This window comes from Marmota flaviventris, chromosome 2, assembly GCF_047511675.1.
Source record: "Marmota flaviventris isolate mMarFla1 chromosome 2, mMarFla1.hap1, whole genome shotgun sequence".
NCBI classification, from domain to species: domain Eukaryota; kingdom Metazoa; phylum Chordata; class Mammalia; order Rodentia; family Sciuridae; genus Marmota; species Marmota flaviventris.
Genome location: NC_092499.1, coordinates 113,188,790 through 113,207,815, shown reverse-complemented (window position 1 = coordinate 113,207,815; position 19,026 = coordinate 113,188,790). Strand labels below are relative to the sequence as shown.

Genomic DNA, 19,026 nt, shown 5'->3' with positions numbered 1-19,026 from the left:
TCTAAAAAAACCAAAAATAATTTAAAATAACAGAAGGGCTCCTAAAGATAAATATTACTACCGTGGAACTGGAGGATTTTGTTTGTTAAAGGATCTCCTTCTGGATTCCAGTCTTTTGTGTCCCTTCTTGTTCTTTTTCTCTGAAGACAGATGGTGTCAGTAATTGCCTATATATTTAATTAAGTTAAAAAGCTACATAGTAAGGTTTTGGCAAAAAGTGGGAAAATTTTGTGCTACGAGAAAAAAAAAAAAGGAAAGTAGAAATTGGTAGCACAAGACACCATTCCTCACCAAATACATTTTGATATCCATATGTGTTCAAATGTGAGATTGCACTTCATCAATCGAATTCTAAGAACAAAGGCACCTTCCTGAAGGATGAAGCCCATAATGGATGCCTGGATGGCAGCTCGCTTGCTAGATGGGAAGGACACTGCCCTTCGCCCACATCCCCTCCAACCTTGACCGGATAATTCTGTGGTCATTCTAAATTCCTAGGACCCTTAGTGTCTGCCCGGGATTTCTCCCTAGCCAGCTAGTCATAGTGAAATGATTAAGGGGGGAAGCAGCAGCTACTTGTAGGAAGCAGTTTGGAAACTGACTGAACCATTCTTTTGTCTGTTTTCAGTGTTCCCGTCCCATGAATCCACCTTCTGGCTGGATGGCAATATGGGGCTCCCAGCTGTGGTGGTGTGTATGGGCTGCACATTTCAACTCTTAAAGCTTAAAAATGGCTACCACAACACTGATTTTATTCCATCTCACTTAGTCATTAACATTTAATGATTACCTTATGTGCTGAGCACAAGGCTAGAATATATTAAAAAAAAAAATAGGAGACATGTTTTCTGGCTTTAAGCGGCTCCATTCAATCCAACAAGCATATTGAGGAAATAGAGAGCATACATTTTCTCTGGTGATGGTGGTGGGAGAGGGAGAAGAAATTTACAAAAGAAGTTGCCCCCGATCCACTGCAGTGCCATGGTGTTTGCTCGGAGAGAGAGATCACAACCTGGGCCCCAGAGGAGCCGTGCTGGGAACTCTGGATTGGCCACATCATGGCTGGATGACCTTGAACATATCACAGCAGCTTCAGGTTTCCTCATTTGTAAATAAGACAAAATAAAACCCACTTTCCAGGGAACAGGACTAGTGTCATCGCATGTAAAATACTAACAATGCCAGGCCCATGACAAAATTTCAATTAGTAGTTAATACTATCATTAGGAATTATCTTGACCATCAATCCAAACTTCAGCTCTGAAAGGCTGGAGGAGGAAGGGGAAATAATTAAGGAAGAGTCCTGAGGGGCTGGATTTGGGAACATAGGTCGAAGGAAGAGAAGTTGTATATTAACAGGCAAAAAGGGGAAGGTAGGTTACAGAAATGGATGTGGTGTGGGCAGGGTGGGCAAGGATGTGTTTATTGACCGTGGAGCCAGGCGGCTAACGTGTTCCAGGTGTGACCAGTGAGAGAAACAGCGCCCCGTGGTGGAAGGGATGGCTTAGTCCTGTTTGAAGAAACAGGGAAGGCTTAGAGCAAGTTACCCCGGACGTGGTCACATCCACATTATAGTACAGGAAAACTTAGGTAAGCCAGGTGTGGTGGTGCACACCATTAAGCCCAGTGGCTCAGGAGGCTGAGGCAGGAGGATCACGAGTTCAAAGCCTCCCTCAGCAAAGCGAGGTGCTAAGCAACTCAATGAGACCCTGTCTCTAAATAAAATACAAAATAGGGCTGGGGATGTGGCTCAGTGGTTGAGTGCCCTGAGTTCAAACCCCATTATCCCTTCCCAAAGTTGAGTTAAAATAAGTATTGAGGACAAGTTTGTGTAATTTACACAACTTAAAAGCAAAAAAAAAAAACTTGGTTAAAAAATGGGCAAAGGTCCTGATGGACATTTTTCCAAAGAAGACATATGAATGGTGCTCACCAGTGAAAGGTACTCACCATCACTAATTATCAGGGAAGTGCAAATTAAGACCACAACGAGACATCGCCTCGCACTCGTTAGGATAGCTATGGCTGTGGTGTAGGTATGGTCACCACCCCCCCCACCCCCGCCCCCGCAAAGTTTATGCGCTGGGAGCTTTAAGAGGTGGGGCCTAGAGGTGATTAGGTCATGGGCTTCCACCCTCATGAATAGATCAAGATGGGTCTTAGAGAGTGGGTTGAATGTGCAGGAATGAATTAGTTTTAGAGAAAGCAGGTTGTTGTTCTAAGTGAGTCTGGTGTGGCTCCTGAATATTTCTTCTTAGCAGTCATGTGTATTGTGACACTATGTTTCTCATTGGTCACACCTCGAACAAGTTAGCTGATAAGTTATGACATTTCTTGTGTCTTATCACTTGCTTCCAACACTGTGATACCATCTGCTCTGAGGCCTTTACCAGAGCTGAGTGCCATGTCCATACCATGTTGTTTCCAGCACACTTTGCTAAATGAGCCTCTTTATAAAGTTACCCAGTCTCAGGTATTTTGTTTTAGCAATACAAAATGGACTAAAACAGATATTAACAAAAAGTTGAGAGGTAACAAGTGTTGATGAGGATGTACAACCTTTATATATTGTTGTTGGGCATGTAAATTGTGGTCACCATCAAGGAAAAGTGTACAGAGGTTACTCAAAAAGTTAAGACTAGAACTGTTACATGATCCAGCAATTCCATTCCTGGGCGCATATCCAAAGAAAATAACATCATTATTCTGAAGAGATATCTGTGCCACCATATTCTCTGCAATATTTTTCACAATAGTCAAGAATGGAAACAACACAAGTATCAATGGATAGAGAGATATAGAAATTATGATTATTTTATACACACACAGTGAATATTATTCAGCCTTTAAAAGAAGGAAATCCTGCCATTTGTGACAACATGAATGAGCCTGGGGGTCATTGTGCTAAATGAAATGTTAGACATAGAAAACAGGTACTGCATGGTCTCACCCATATGTGGAATGTAAAAGAGTCAAACTTACAGAAACAGAAAATAGAAGGGTGGTGACCAGGGTCCTGGAAGTAGACCCACAGAGAGAGGCTGGTTAGGAGGTACAAACTTTGAGTGACAAGACAAACAGGTTCTGGTGCTCTAATGCTCAGCCTGGTAATTATAGTTAATAACATATGCTTGAAATTTGCTAACAGAGGTGATCTCTCCTTCATGAGATGATGGATATGTTCATCAGCCTGATTGTGTTAATCGTTTTATACTCTCTCTATATCACTGCATGCCTGTAATCCCATCAGCTCGGGAGGCTAAGGCAGGAGGATCAACAGTTCCAAGCCAGCCTCAGCAACAGCGAGGTGCTAAGCAACTCAGTGAGACCCTTTCTCTAAATAAAATAGCAAAAAGGGCTGGGGATGTGGCTCAGTGGTCCTGGGTTCCATTCTAGTACCCCCCGCCCACCACCCAAATCACAGTGTATACCTTAAACACATAGTTTTTATTAGTCAGTTTTACCTTACTAAGCCTGGGGTGGGGACAATTTTGCAAGGGAGATTTTATCATACAAAAAGTCTTAAGCATAGAGATGTTGAGCTCTGTTTTCATGAAGCTGAGGCAGGGCATGTCGTAAGCACTCTGTAGAGAATCTTCCAGACTTTAACTAACTTCACTCACCAGGGTCGGGGCAATCCGGGCACTGGCACCGCAGGCTGCAATTTCCACATTTCTGCAGGACTCAGGACGGCCACAGGGAGAGATGTGGGACCTCCTGGTTATGGTGAGTGCCCAGATTTCCCCGTCCCTGTGAGTGACGTTAGTTCCAGACCTCAGAGTCCAGAGAGAGGTGTCTCTGGTTCATTTGGAAGGAAGCAAGGATCTCTACGGTGAGAGGGGCATCTGAAGCCCTGGGCAGGACAACCCGCTGTAAACAGAGCACTGAGTTTGTTTATCTGTGGACAGATGGTTTTACCCCAGAGCTGAGGTTCAGGTGAGGCTCAAGCCTCCCCGAGGTCAGGGTTTCCAGGGTAGGGGGTTGACCCAGCTCTCCAGGACAGCCACATAGGTGATACCATCGACTCGCTATGCGCAAAGTTGGCCACCAGCTACCTGCACTGTCAGTGCTGGGAAAGAGAATCGTAGTTTCCACGGCAAAATCTGGTTCTCATACTCACTGTCGGAGTCATCAGCACCGCCATCACCATTACCATTATCTGTGTATCACAGAGCTCTTTCCTTGACACAAAGACGCAGACCTTTAAAAGGGACAGGTCTTTTACTTTAATGTTTCAAAATCCTTTGGGATCTATTTTCCCTTCACTAGGTATTAAGTTGTGATTAACAATGTGCCTGTTATAGCATTTAAAAACACTGAATAATAGGCACTTCTGTTTATACCAAAGGCCTATTAAATTTTAATTTAGATATACACTGTTAACCTTCTTCTATATAAATAAAATACCTTCCCTAAAGAGAAAAAGTAAATCTCATCGAGCTCCCTCAGTGAATTCTTATATATCTTGCAAACAGAGATTGGGAGATCTTGCAAATGAGAATACGAGAGGGGGATTCAGAGACAAGTATTCATTCATTCATTTAATAAATATTTATTGAGCATCTATTATGTGCTAGACAGGGTGTTGTTAGGTGCTGGTATACAGAAATGAGCAAGAAGGAATTATGATATTTTTGTGAACCTTGATTTTTTTTACTCTTGAAAGTAAATGTATTCACTTTTGATGCTTATATATCATTTTGAGATGATGATAATGCTCAGTGACTTTTAAAAATAATGCTAATTCAATTCAGATTCCACTCACAGTTTGAGAACCTGCTGAGGGTCTCTGTGACAGTTTTACATGTGGTTATGCTTTTTGATTTAATAAGAGCAGCACCTTCCCTCTTTCTGCTCAGCCAGCCTCTCAGAACACCCCGCGAGAAGGAGGGCAGGAATTCACCACTTGTTAAAGGAGAGAACAAGGCTCAGATGGGTCAAGTGAGTTGTCCAAAGCATCTCACTGGTCAGTGGCCTGAGTGGGGCTGAAATCCAATACTATCGCAATGGAATTATTATCATATTATTTTTCTATTCTAGGCTGATATTTTGAATTTAGAAACTTTTAGAAACAGTTTTCAGAGTATACAAAACATACATGGACCTAATCAGGGACTCCATTTTTGTCTTTTTCACAATTTTTCCTTTGAGACAGCTTTTATTTCCTTTGGTGGCCACCTCACATACGTAGGATGTGCGGTTCCCAGGCACCTGTGGCTGTTTTCCATCTACACCCCTTTCTTAAAGATTTGATTTTAAATCAAATGTTTTTTTTTTTAAAGATAGTAATATTAGTAAAGATAAAGATGAGTAATATTAGTAAGATTAGAAAGATTAATAAAGATAGTAATATTAAAGATAGTAACACTCAATGCTCATAAAAGAGAAGATTGTTTTAAAAGTTCACAATGATCTAAAAACAAAGAATTTCTGTTTTCAATCTGGAAATTTCAATAGATTCTTTGCCAGTCTATTTGTTCAGAGACTTTATATGCAGAAAAGAAATTGAAGAATGTCATATAAATTTATCTTTATATGAAATAAGTAGAATATGATGTTTGCTAATATACAGATCAAGGCCAGTTGTGATAGTACATGCCTGTAATTCCAACAACTTGGGAAATTGAGGCAGGAGGATTCCAAATTTGTGACCATCTGAACAGCTTAGAGAGACTCTGTCTTAAAATGAAAAACAAAGAAAAGACTTGGGGTGCCGGCCATTGTGACGCACACCTATCATCCCAGCAGGTCAGGAGGCTGAAGCAGGAGGATTCCAATTTCAAAACCAGCCTCAGCAACTTAGTGAGGCCCTGAGCAGCTAACTCAGTGAGACCCTGTCTCTAAATAAAATACAAAATAAAATAAGGCTGTGGCTGTGACTCAGTGGTTAAGTGGCCCTGGGTTCAATCCCCGGTACCAAAAAAAAAAAAAAAAGAAAGAAAAAGAAAAAGAAATAAAAAGGACAGGGGGTGTAGTTTTGTGGTAGAGCACCTTTGGGTTGAGTCTCCAGTACCATGAAAAAATAAAAATGTAGTTCATCATCCTCACCCCCTGGGCTGTGTGTTTTACCACCACCTTTACAACCTTGTTCCCACTTTAAATATATCCTTTCTTACCCTTCTTCAAATCCTAATTATCCTTCAGCTCAAATCCCACCTACTCTGTAAAAACAAACTTTGTTGATTGCTCTAAACAGAAGGGATCTCTCTCCTCTGGATTCATGTAGCAAGCAAATCGGCAGGGAAACGGATGTCACCTTTTTGATGTCTCTTTTATCGTTCTATGTAATGGTCACTTGAGCCTGATAGGGGACAGAGAGATGTGAGTGATGGGAACATGAGGTGAAGGGAATAATTCTATAAAATGTGCCCACGGTGCCAAGCCCATGTGCTTTCACCTTTGGAAAGCAACTTAGCTGCCACCCTGTCTGGCTTAGGTTAAGGGGACATGTTAGCATTCCTCAGCAAACTACCTGTTATCCGCAGGAGAGACGCAGGCCCTGAAATGCTGATAAGAAGAATATGAGTTACCCCGAATGGTTCAGGGCTAAGGGGGAGTTTGAACCGCTACACAGATCAGATCTTGGAACTCGGGGACATAAGGAAAATTCCCCCTAACCATAAAATCTGTAGAACAAGTTCCAATCAGAACCAGTCAGCATGGGGCAAAGTGACCCAGGGTTGTCATGACCAGGGACTTGAAAGTCTGAGGCCATCCTGCAAAAGTCAAGGGTGGGCCTGAGTGGGACTACCTGGAAACGTCCCTGGGATCCCCAATAAAACCGGAGAGCATGAGAAATGTGCTGTCCCTCTCCTTTCTGAGAGGACCCACTCTTTCCCTTGAGAGGGTCCCCTTTTCCCTTTTCCTTCCTTTAAACGTATGCCTGTTTCTCTGAGCGACGTGTCTGGAATCCTTCTGACTTGACTGCAAGGATCAGGGTGTGAAGGGGGGTCCTGGTACTGCCTCAGTTTCCTGGAAGCCTCCAGCCCTGTAACAACCTTTTTTTTTTAAGTAGTAGGGATTGACCCCAGGGGTGCTCTACCTCTGACCTACATCCCAGCCCCTTTTCATTTTGAGTCAGGGTCTCACTAAGTTGCCCAAGTTGGCTCAAACTTGTAATCCTCCTGCCTCAGCCTCTCAAGACCCCAAGATCACAGGTGTGGGCCACTGTGACTGGCTTAAGCCTTTTCTTAGAATTAATTTTTGAAGCTTGTCTCTCCAGCTGGATTGTGAACTCCCTAAAGGTAGGCACTTGCATACCCCTAGCATCTTTGCAGCTTCTCTTGCACCTTGCATAATGGCTTGTACATAATAGGTGCTCAATAAACACGTTTCATTTAGAGTCTCCCCAAAGTGAGTAAATAATCCCAACAGATAGGCTTAAACTTGAAGTTACTGTTCAGTTCTTCAGGTCACTGGGCTAAATTCAAGATGTGTACGTGGCTGTGTTCCTCTTAGAGCCTTGAGAGGAGAATCTATTTTCTTCCGTCCTCAGACTTCCAGAAACTCTTTGCATTCACTAGCTCATGGTCCTTTCCTCTTTCCAAATACCTCTTCCTTTCTGATGTCACCCTCCTGCTTCCCTCTTAAAAGGACCATTGTGATTACAGTGGCTCCTTCTGGATAATTCAAGATAATCTCCCATCTCAAGATTCTTAATCCCATTTACAAAGTCCTTTTACCATGTAAGATCATTCCCACAGGTTTTGGGGATGGGGCATGGACATTTTCCTTTGGGGACCATTAGTTTGTCTACCATACCCTCTGGCCTCCTATACAGAAATAATGACTAGTCATAACTTAGTGTGGTCTTTAGGTTCTTTTTGTAAAATTGCTATATTGCATCTACTGTTTGTGATCTGCTTTTTACCCTTCCACTATTCTGTATAGGAAATAAATATTTCCTTTACATATTCTTCAAAATCATGCATTTTAATATCTTTATAGTATTTAATCCATTGATTTATTATAACCTGTTTAAAATGCTATTATTAGAATTTAGGCATTTTGAAATTATTGGCTGGTTGTTGTGATTAACATATATCTACATAAATCTTTGTAATCATAATAAATTTTTAAAAGTGGTTCTTCTTATTAAATTTTGCATTTCCTGATACCAAAAATAAGTACTATGTAAATGTTATTGAAATGAGTCATTTTACCGAAAGTTTCTTCAGAGATCAGGAAAGCTAACCTGTTTTTTTGCAACGGAGAAAACAGAAGATCAGAGAAAGGGATAAGTTCAAGGTGATACAGCAAAAAAAAAAAAAAAAAAGCGAGATTTGACTACCCGAAACTTCAGCGTGATGACAAGCACTGCAAAAAACTTCAAATGACAGGGTTTGGCATCCGAGCACCAGAGGCAGGGCAAGCCACAGTTTGGCAGGCCATGGAGACAGCATGTGTGGTTGGGGGACTGGTTACATGAAACCCAGGGGTCAACTGGTTGAGCAACTGAGAAAATTTATTGAGGCTAAAGAGAATTAAGTTCCTTACTTGTTGGAAAAGTGGGAGGTTGTTGTTGTTTTTTTCCTTCAGCTTAATTTTAAAGCCAAAATTGTTAAGTGTGGAAAAAGTGAAGTGTAAAAGAAACAGGTATATTGGATTAGAATGGGAGATATTGGCAGAGACTCATGGTTCTAAAATATATTCACTGATACAGAATCACTCTAGGTGCATACATGCATGTGTGTTTATATTGGATATATGGACATTGTATGCATATGTGTGTGTATCTACCCAACTGTATATATGCATTGTACATATATAATTCATGTGTGTTCTAGCTCTGTCCACTGAGAGGTCCCACAAATAATGACACCCCAGTAGCCATGACAGCATCAGGGCCCCAAACTTAATACCCTCCCCTGCTGAGGAAATCAGGGATTCTGAGTTGATCCTGGGTCTGGGGCAGATAAAATGAAAACTGAACCTGGAGCATCTCATGGTGCCAGAAGTAAGAAAATGCTCAAAGAATAATGTCTGTGTCAAAGACACAAGAGCCACTTTGAAGGGGCTTCTAGTGGTCACATCTGAGACAACTTGGGCACCAAAATAATGAAAATTTCAAAATACAACCTATTAAGTAACATAGAAACCCGTGGGTTCATACTGATATTAGCACAGAAGCGCGCGCGCGCACACACACACACACACACACACACACAAAGGTGGACAAGGAAAACTTCCTTGCAGAGAAGAGAAAACTATTGCCAGCATTGGGAAGTTGATCCAGGAGAAAGGTGGTCATGAGCACTCAGTTTTGTGGGTAGAATCTGATGAAAAATGAGACATTGGGGTCTCGGAATATTTTCCCACAAAATATTATTATTCGGTTACAAGGGAGTAAAGAGTGATTTTATTTTGGGAAAACATGGCAGACAGGTGTGTGGTGGGGACAGAGACAGAGACAAAGAGTGACCACACAGATGACGATGTGCAACGTGTAGCTTTATATACAATAAGCTTCCATGTATATTGGATGTATGGACAGGTGTATGCATATGTGTACGCAAATTGATTCCATAAATCAACCTTTGCATTATCATCCAGTTAAAAGGGGCAAAAGCTATGATCAGGCAATAAAGACAGGTAAAAAGCCCAACGAACATGAAAAGAGATGCATCATCAGTAATAAGTAATGGAAGAAAAGCTGAGTAAAACAAGGTAACATTTTTTCAAAGATCCGTTAAACAAGCAATAGACAGGCTGATAATGGGCCGCTCTCTTCTTAGGCAGCACAAGGCAACCCAGTTGGAAAAGAAATTAAGGTGCTTTCTGGGGTGATGTCACTTGTAAAATGGCTAGAGAATATGCCTATGACTTGCAAGTAATCTATCATACACAGAGAATAAGCATACTTTCCTTGCTGATGTAGAAACACCCAGTGATGTAGTGGCCACTGGGCACTTCTCCCCATTTTCTATGGATAATAGTAACACAAATGATCACATGTTCAAGTATTAATGGGCAGGGGCAAGGAGAGGTCACGGTATGATGAAATCAGAGAACCTTGGGTTAATATTCCCCATCCCATTCATCCACCCAATACCGACCTGCAGCAATCCCATCCCGCAGCTGCTAGCACACCTCCTTTGTTCACTCGTTCATTCAACAAACATTTATTGATCATCTACTTTGCTCCACAGTAGAGGTAAGTGCTGAGCATTTAATGGAGATATCGTAGTACCTGCCTCAGGAAAGCTTACCAGCTACAAAGGGAGATGGATAGTAACCAGATAATCCTATACACGAGTTTGAAATTGCAACCGAGATAAAGGATAGGAAAGGGGTGCACGATGGTCTGAGAGCCCATAGCAGGGGGTTGACTCTTTCAGGGAGTCAGGAAAGGCATCTCTGAGCTGGAATACCACAGATGGGAATGCAAGCCAATTAGATCATGAAGAGGCAAGAACATTTCAGACAGAAGGACAGCACGTGTCAAGGCCCTGTGGAAGAGGGCTTATGATGAACAGGAGAGAATGAGAGGGACGCAGGGGGAGTTAGGGTGGGACAGGCTGGCCAGGAACACAGGGCCAGCCCAGGGAAGGGAGGGAACTTTCTCCCAGAAGTCCCAACGGGTGGTTGGTCAGGGAAGGACTAGGACTCAGGGTGGAGCAGATCCTTCTCATTGCTGTGTGCAGGTCTCCCTGTGTCACACTCAAATCAACAAGTCACCAGTCGCCATAGCTCATTTTCCCTGCTACACTAGGAGCCACCAAGTTCATTCTTCCTTGTTCGTGTGGGAGGGCAGCCTCCCTGCCTCTCCTCCACCTGCTTTCCTGCCACCCAGCGCTTTCTCCAGGCAGCGGGGTCCGTGTCCTCCCTCACCCCAGGTGGGTTTCCGAGGGCCCTTGTCTGTCCTTTCCCCTATCAACACGTGGGCCTGAGTGCAGAATGTAAAACCAACACAAGGCCTGGGAAGGCAAATGGAAAATGGTTATTGAACAAGCTGAGAACTGCCAAGACCATAAACTCTCGCTTTGAAGCCATCATCTGAAATGGAGAATCATAACACTGAGAATAATGAATATAAAACAACTAAAGTATATTTACAATACTCAGCGGCCAGAGGAGATGGAGAGAGGGAGGCTAGAAGGCTATTTCATTCTCTAGACCGAGGGCGGGACACCCAACAAGAAAAGAGGAGGAACTGAACTGAATTGTGAAGAGGTCGTGAGTCTAAACATTGCAATTTTGGAGGAAAAACAAAAAGCAAAGCAAAGAAAAAAGATTGAAAAGTATTTATCCAGCTGGGCGCCGTGGCACATGCCTGCGATCCCAGCGGCTTGAGAGGCTGAGGCAGGAGGATCCTGAGTTCAAAGCCAGCCTCAGCAACTTAGGGAGGCCCTAAGCAACTCAGTGAGACCCTGCCTCTAAGTAAAATATAAAAAAGGGCTGGGGATGTGGCTCAGTGGGTAAGCGCCCCTGGGTCCAATCCTTGATACCAAAACCAAAAACAAAATAAAAAAAGGAAAAGTATTTATCCAGAATATTACACATCAGAGCCACGTGTGCATGAAGAATGTTGCAAACGTAATCTTGAGGAAAGTAAATGCATGCTGTGGAATGATCGCACAGGGATGTCACGATCCTAACATGTTTAAAAACATGCAAAATGAAGCTGGATTATTTCTGGGTACATCCATGTGCAGCAAAAGAGTAAAGATATGGAAAGGAATCAAACTCCCAAGTAGAAGACTGAAGCTTCCGCAGTGCTTGGGGATCAGGGAGGGCTGGTGTCCATCAAGCAGAGCGCTCGACCACAGGAGGCCTGGACATTACTTTATTTCTTAAGCAGGAGGGGGCACCTGATATTGATCATAAAGTTATTTAGACCTTTTTGTATTTTTGAAATATCTCCCAATACATTTTGTAAATGAAAAAATCGTTAATCCAAGTTGCTGGTGAACTAATGATAAGAAAAGAAGTGGAAACAAGGACTCTTGACTCCTTTCTAATGATTATGAAAAGAACAGAATATAATAGGTTCAATCCCTGGTTGGCATGAAGTAGTTTTACGGTAACAGACTTAATGCTAGTGGACAGATCTGTGGGCCCAATCACAGAGCTATGCAGGGTGAGTGCAGTCATTTAAACTCCAGCTGTACCCAAACGAGATTAACCTTGTCCCTGTTTCTAGACATTAAATCTGATCTCACCTGGCGGACATGCACCACACAGACGCAGATTTATAGTCAGCTCACCAGTGCACAGCGAGCCCCCTCATATTGTCCCTTGCATGGAGGTCTGGGGTAGTGAAGAATTTTAGTATTTTATGTGACATCAGTTCAACTTACCTGCTGTTCCAAGGTGCTTGGATCAATAAAAGTCACCAGATCTACAGAAAAGTGACCAATCACATTTCGCGTCTTGCAGGCCTCTCCAATTTGGAGACACAAAGAACTGAGAACTTGGGGATCCACGGAGGTCTGAGGCATGGTAGTCCCAGAGGAGATGAAGGGGCTTTCGGAATGGAGCTGGTCTCCCGTTGACAGCAACCTAATTTCTCCATTGGGCTCTATCAGCATGTCCACCGTCAGGTTGGTGATGCTATCTGCAGGTGGGAAGGCCTCGATCACGCCCCCTGGTGGGAAGATGGGAGCAGATGAAAAGACATGTTCTCAGGGATTGCAGGAGGAGATGACCTAGGCTTGGACAGTTGGACATGGGCTCAGATCCTGTCCTAGCCAGCTCTTGAGAGACTTTAGGCAAGTAGCTTCGTCTCAACTTCTTTTTCTTCATCTGTAAAATGGGCATAATGAGACCTACCTTGCCAGGTTGTTGGGAGTCTTAGACAAACTGTATCTATGGTATTCAGCCCAATGCTTGGCTTATAATAAATAGGGCGTGAAGAATGGCAGTTTTGATTCTGATCACATCAATGAAGACACTGTACTTCAAACAAGAGATGCTTTCCTTACATGTCTAATATTGGGCTAGGGGATATCCCCCCAAAATGGCAAGTTTCAAAGGAAAACTGTTTCAGAGGGTACACATTCTAGCCCCAACTTATCCATTTGGTTGGTCCCAGATGTTCTTTTCTTCAAATGAAGCCTGCTAGTGTGAGCTGAATGGGAATACAGTTGCTGAGGATTTGGCAAGGTACATGCAAGAAGACAACACCAGCCAGATGTGGCCATGCCTGTAATCCCAGCATCTTGGGAGGCTGAGGCATGCGATCACGAGTTCAAAGCCAGCCTCAGCAAAAGTGAGGCCCTAAGCAACTCTGTAAGACCCTGTCTATAAATAAAATACAAAATAGGGCTGAGGATGTGGTTCAGTGGTCGAGTGCCCCTGGGTTCAATCCCTAGTACCTCCCCCCAAAAACCCACCAAAATCTACAAAAACAAAACATTGAGTGGGTCCCTGATTCAGTTAACTTGTGTCAGCTATATTTTGCAAGATAGTGCCTCTGTGGAAACATATTGTCCTTTATTACTTACAAGACAGCTTTATCTTTTTTATTTCAAAGAAATTATCTTCTCAGCATCATGACCACAACCTGTTCATTGTTAATTTTTCCTTTCAAAGCAATTAATCCCTCTTTTTTTTTAAAAAAAAAGAAAGAATTTATTTTCTTTGATGTAATCCCATCATGATGTGGAAATCAAAACTGTGCCACATTTTGTAGCCACAAGCTCCCTTGAGAGGAAAGAAGTAGAATAAAACAGGAAATAGTGGGAGAGGGTGACCTTAGAGTCAGGGAGCAGGGGATGCCCCGATCCGTCAGAGAGCATTCACACAGGACTTGCTGAATGCACCAGGCTCCAAGCCTGGCACAGCCTTCAAAAACACATTACTTACAAGAACCAGGTTCTAAGATGTACTAAAGTTGTAGGATCTAACTTTGTGTTCCCATTCACCACTTCTCGGTTGTGTGACTTTGCCCAAGTCATTCCTTGACTTTCTGAAACTCAGTTTCTTCATCTATAAAACTGGGTTAATGAAGTCTGTCCTTCCTCCCATCAATAAGCCCTGTGTTTACAATGTGGCTGAAGGGTAGGATAGAGATGAACAGGAGATGCACGGGAAGCTTAGCAACTGTATTCCCATGCAGCTCAGCTGAGATACCGGCTGGGGATTCACATAAATAGCTTCAAGGAAGGCTTTGTAGGCTGGCCTTGGAAGATCTGGAAATTTTCCAACACCCTGATTTGGATGGACCTGAAGATCTTCATGTTTTTCCCTCCTTCCTTAAAAAATCCCTTGTTTTTGATTTTTTAAAAAACATTTTATTTCTGTGGAAGGAAACTCATGTTCTTCCATTTAGGCCTGGGAATCAGTTTTTTAATTTTACTTTTCTGTGCATGGGTGCATGTGGAAATTTGTGGAATCCTAGACTTTTAGATCAGAGGATACTGGAGGTCACATAGCACCTCGGTTTTCTTATCAGATGGCTGCGTCCATTCTGTTGCTTAAATAGTCCATTCCCAGGGCATCAACATACCCTGTCCAGCCAGTGTATCCAACAATCCACAGCCCTGTCCATTCTGATGCTCTCTAATACCCTGGGCTAAGACATGTTCTTTAATAAATGTACCCACTGGCTGTGGCCAAGACTCCACAGCGATGTGGAGGTAGCCTTTTTTTTTTTTTTTGTACTTTATTTAGAGATAGTGTCTCACTGAGTGGCTTCGTACCTTACTTTTGCTGAGGCTGGCTTTGAACTCATGATGCTCCTGCCTTAGCCTCCTGAGCTGCTGGAATTACAGGCATGTGCCACCTCACTCTGCCAGAGGTAGCCTTTTAAGGACACTTCTACGAGTTAGCAGAGTGATTTGGGGTGAGTTAATCTTTTTACCTTGGGTTCCTCCTCTATCAGATGAGTTTACAATGTTTATCCACTTCATATGGATGTTAGGAGGATCAAATAAGTTAATATATGCATATGTAGGATAGTGCCTGGCATGTAATAAGTACCACAAGTGCTTAGTGTGTCCTCATACCATGCTCTGATGGCTCATGTGCTGTTCCTGCCGCTGTCATTGAACATAACATTATCATCTTATCCTATATGTTAGTGCTAATGTACTGTTCTTATCATTGTCACTTGACGGTGAGTGGAAAGATCCCCTCTGTGGCCTGTTCCACTAACCCTGTCTTGCGGTTCTTGTGGGAATGCATACGTACCTACACTGCAACTCCAAGAGAACAAGGCCTTGTGTGACCATGCCCTGTGTGGTCCCCCAGGGACCTCTGGGACTGAGATTAGTATCATCTGTCCCATTTACTCCCTCAGCTGAGCCTCCTATGTCCTTAGAAAGTTAGGATGAGGAGGGAGGAGGGTGAAAGGAAGGGGAAACTAGCACTGATTGGAGACCTGTGGCAGACACTTTCATATCTCTAGTTCGTTGAGTCCTCCCAACAACCTTGTGCAGCAGGTAAGCCAGGATCCGGGGCCTCCGAGGGCCTAAGAACCTTGCTTAAGGCCACAGATGAGATCCAAAGCCCACCCCTCAGGAGAGGTCTGGTGTTAAAAAAGACCCAGAATCTTGAGATACACATGCCATGCTTGGTAGGCTCAGTTCCTATTTACTGAAGAGGCTGGGTGCAAGATAAATATTTAGGCAACACTTAAAAGAAAAAGTCAGCTGCAGGAGCATTTTTCTAAACCAATACAGGCCATGCAAAGTATCTACACAGGCCCTGGTTGACCCCAAACTAGAACCCAAGGCTGTGTGGACTGCTCCTCAATGGAAACTTTCAAGTCTTATTTACCTTGACTGAGAAATGTTTGGAGGAATTTCCTCCACGTCGGGAACCGTTTCTCATTGACTGGCTGTGCGTGCTGTGCTAAAATGCCCGCCAGCTCCTCAGAGATCTTCACCAAAGCTGGCTCCTGCAGAAACAAATTAAATAGAACCACAAGCAATTTTACTACAGAAATGAAAACTGCTTGTGGAGTGATTAAAAACCAGGCCTCCAACAGGCAAAAAAAAATGTGGTTACTGTTTACCCAGAGTCAGAAAGCCATTTTGAAAATTTTCTCTATTTTTCCGGCCATTTCAGTTTTCATATTTCAAAGTGATTTGCCCCCCCTAAAAATTGCTGCTAATTGTGCCTGTTGTCTACAAAAGGCCCCCTTTGGTCTGGGTGTCAGGAAACCCAGGTTTTGGACTCACTGCAGCCTGACCAGCAGAGTATCCTTGGGCAATGGACCTCCCCACTCTGGGCCTTAGTTTGCCATTTTGAAAAATGTGGAGCTAACTAGCTTGTCCCTGAGATTTTTCAGACTGGGATGGTTTTTGTTCTGTGGCCCTAATTTCGCCGAACTTAGAAATAATGGAGTTGGTGAGATCTTTCTTTCGGTCTTCCATTTCTTTAATCTGTGTCCTCCCTGTTTATTGATAGATGTCTGCATCCAACGACTCTGTCACCAAAGCCTATACTATGGGCTGACGCTATAAAGGTGGGATTTTAGGTGGGTAGGTAGGAAAAGTGAGGGGAAGAGAAGCATTGGGACCAGGCTCCACCTGTCTGAAATCCTCCCAGGTCAGTCTCATTGGTCTAGCGGTAAGGCCGACCTCATATCAGTGAAACACCTAAAGACTACAGAGCCCCTGTCCAAATGAAACAGTAGGAAAGTCTCTGGTGAACAAGAAGTCTGGCTTTCAGATATGAACAGCCTTGGTTTGCCAAGGCAATTTCTTTCTTGGACATCATCAATTATAATTCTTTTCCCTAAGAATTTTCAAATAGAAGCCACATTTTAGATGCCACTTTTACCAGAAGTGGGGCAGGGCACTGGACACAGCCCATATGATGGATAGTATTTATATTCAAAATATGGTACAAAGATGAGACAAAGCTCAGACATGGCAGGGGAACATGTAAATTTAAGAGTGATGGCTCAGCCGGGTGCAGTGGCGCACGCCTGTAATCCCAGCAGCTCCAGAGGCTGAGGCAGGAGGATCGCAAGTTCAAAGTCAGCCTCAGCAACTCAGTGAGGCCCTGACTCTAAATAAAATGTGAAAAAGGGCTGAGGATGTGGCTCAGTGGTTCAACGCCCCTGGGTTCAATCCCCAATACTATAAAAAAGAAAAAAAGACTCCATTGTCTAAGAGTGATGGCTCAGTCACCTGCAGTAATCAACTTTGGGGGTGGCGCTGGGTGGAGTCTCAGAAATCATCTGTATGCTCATTTACTTCGGATTTCCCTAAACATTTAAAAGTGATTTTCCTCTGTCTCCCCAACTTTCTCAACTCCTTGGACTATCTGGTTGATTCTGGGTCCAATGCTTGCTGAAAATCCACAGCAGAAGACAAGCATCTGAGTATACGCTAGGCAGGTCCAAATAATCTGATAATTTCTGAAATGTCCAGAAAGTCCTGGTGGGGTTCTTATTAGCTTAGTGAGTGAGTGACATACCAAACAGAAATGCAGAGCACACTACCCACCCCTGCTGCAGGATGACCGAGGACTGTCAAGAAGGTCTGGGGAGTCATCAGGCTCACTGCAGCCCAGGAAAATCACCGTCAAAGCCAAGGGCCTTTTTCTTTCTTTTGTACCCTGTATACATTTGCACTGATGTTCACAGCAAATTAAAGTCATCTTTTTTTTTTTTTTAATGCTTCTTTCTGTTAGAATCATTCTACTCTGTTGAGGAAGACTGACTCTCTCATTCACAAAGTGCCCCAGAGCTGGGGCAAGGAAGCAGGACTATACATTCCTGCCCTGCTCTGGAAACCTGGGTGTCAGGGAAGGAAGCCTTCCAGCCCAAGCCCTGACCCAGGAAGTGGAGATTTCATTTTTTTGTTCTACCTTCAGGTAAGGGCTATTTCTGTCCCATTTCTGAAGGGTGTGAAACCCAGTTATATGCCATGTGGCCACACATGTACTACAGATAAAAGTATATATTAGGGGGTTATTGGGCGGGCGGAGGGGCAGCAGGGGAGATGGAGAGGAAGCAGTGAAGGAGCAGGTGGAAGTCCTGCTAGAAGATCAAGTGCAAACTCCTCAGCAGGACACCTGGAGAAGGCCCTCTGTGATATGGCCTCTGCTCCAATGTAGCCTCACCTCTCTCCTCCCCAGTTCCCAGTCTCCCCCAAACTGCCTTCCTTGTCTTCCTCCTCTTCCTCCCCAGGTGACTCCTCAGTCTTTCTGAGGGTCCAGTCACACCTCCCCCATTGGGCTTTCTTTGCTGCTTCTGTTGGAGGTCTCTTCTCCCTGTCTTCCAGCTCTGTGGGACTTCAAAGTGGCAAAGACACTGGCTTTGAGCTCAGTCCTGCAGTGTCCAGAGTAGGGAACATTAAATGTTTGTGGAATGAATCATGGTTGTGGTAAACACAGGGACATAGTCCTTAACAGCTGAAGTTACAGAGCAAGAAAAGATGTGACACGTCTCCCCTGGCTTCCCCCTCACTGCCCAGGAACCACCTGAGGGGATGGCTGCTCACAAGCCACCGGTTCTTCCGGGGTGGATTTTATGGGATTCCCTGCCTCTGAGGGGCATCAGGAAGATAAATGAGGTGACATTTATGAAGTGTCACCTCAGATGCAACATGCTATGGGAAGGCCAGTAATTAACTCTAGTGCTGCTGCTGGTATGAGGCATCAGGACGTGGTTCCGGCTGCCACCACTGCCTCTGCTCACGAAGTCCCCCATTCTGCTGTGACACTTGATGTTGGCGCGTGCACAAAGCCACAGCAAGGGGGCAAATTTCTTAGAGGCAAGTCTGCTGCAGGAATCTGGAGGATGTGACATGTCCCGTCATGAGATGTACACAGCTGAAGGCACTGGCGGGGGGTGTTCAATGGGGGACACTGGGGCACTTGGTGGCCACTTGGGGCCATGATTAACTCTCTGAGAAGACGGCATGGGGAGGAGTAATGGGGGCGGGCAGGGCTGGTATTAACTGTTTAATTTATTTCTTTATTTTGAAAGCATCTGATAGCAAATATAAGGATTTTACAAAAGAATTGCCTTAGTACCCATAAAAGAGAATTGTTCCTTCACTTCTACAAAATAATGATGATGATGATGACAATGAAGATAATAGAGTAGGACCTGCAGTCCGCACATTC

General features: G+C 43.7%; 1 protein-coding gene across 1 annotated transcript in view; it reads right to left on the bottom strand.

Annotated features, from left to right (window-relative positions):
• Window positions 1-19,026, bottom strand: part of Iqch (IQ motif containing H) — a 195,495-nt gene that overhangs the window by 38,461 nt on the left and 138,008 nt on the right. Inside the window, exons 15-16 of the mRNA XM_071607335.1 lie at window positions 15,721-15,841; window positions 12,300-12,586 (exon numbers count right to left, since the gene is read on the bottom strand). Of these exons, the coding sequence (XP_071463436.1) occupies window positions 12,300-12,586; window positions 15,721-15,841 (408 nt within the window). The remainder of the gene's footprint in view (window positions 1-12,299; window positions 12,587-15,720; window positions 15,842-19,026) is intronic.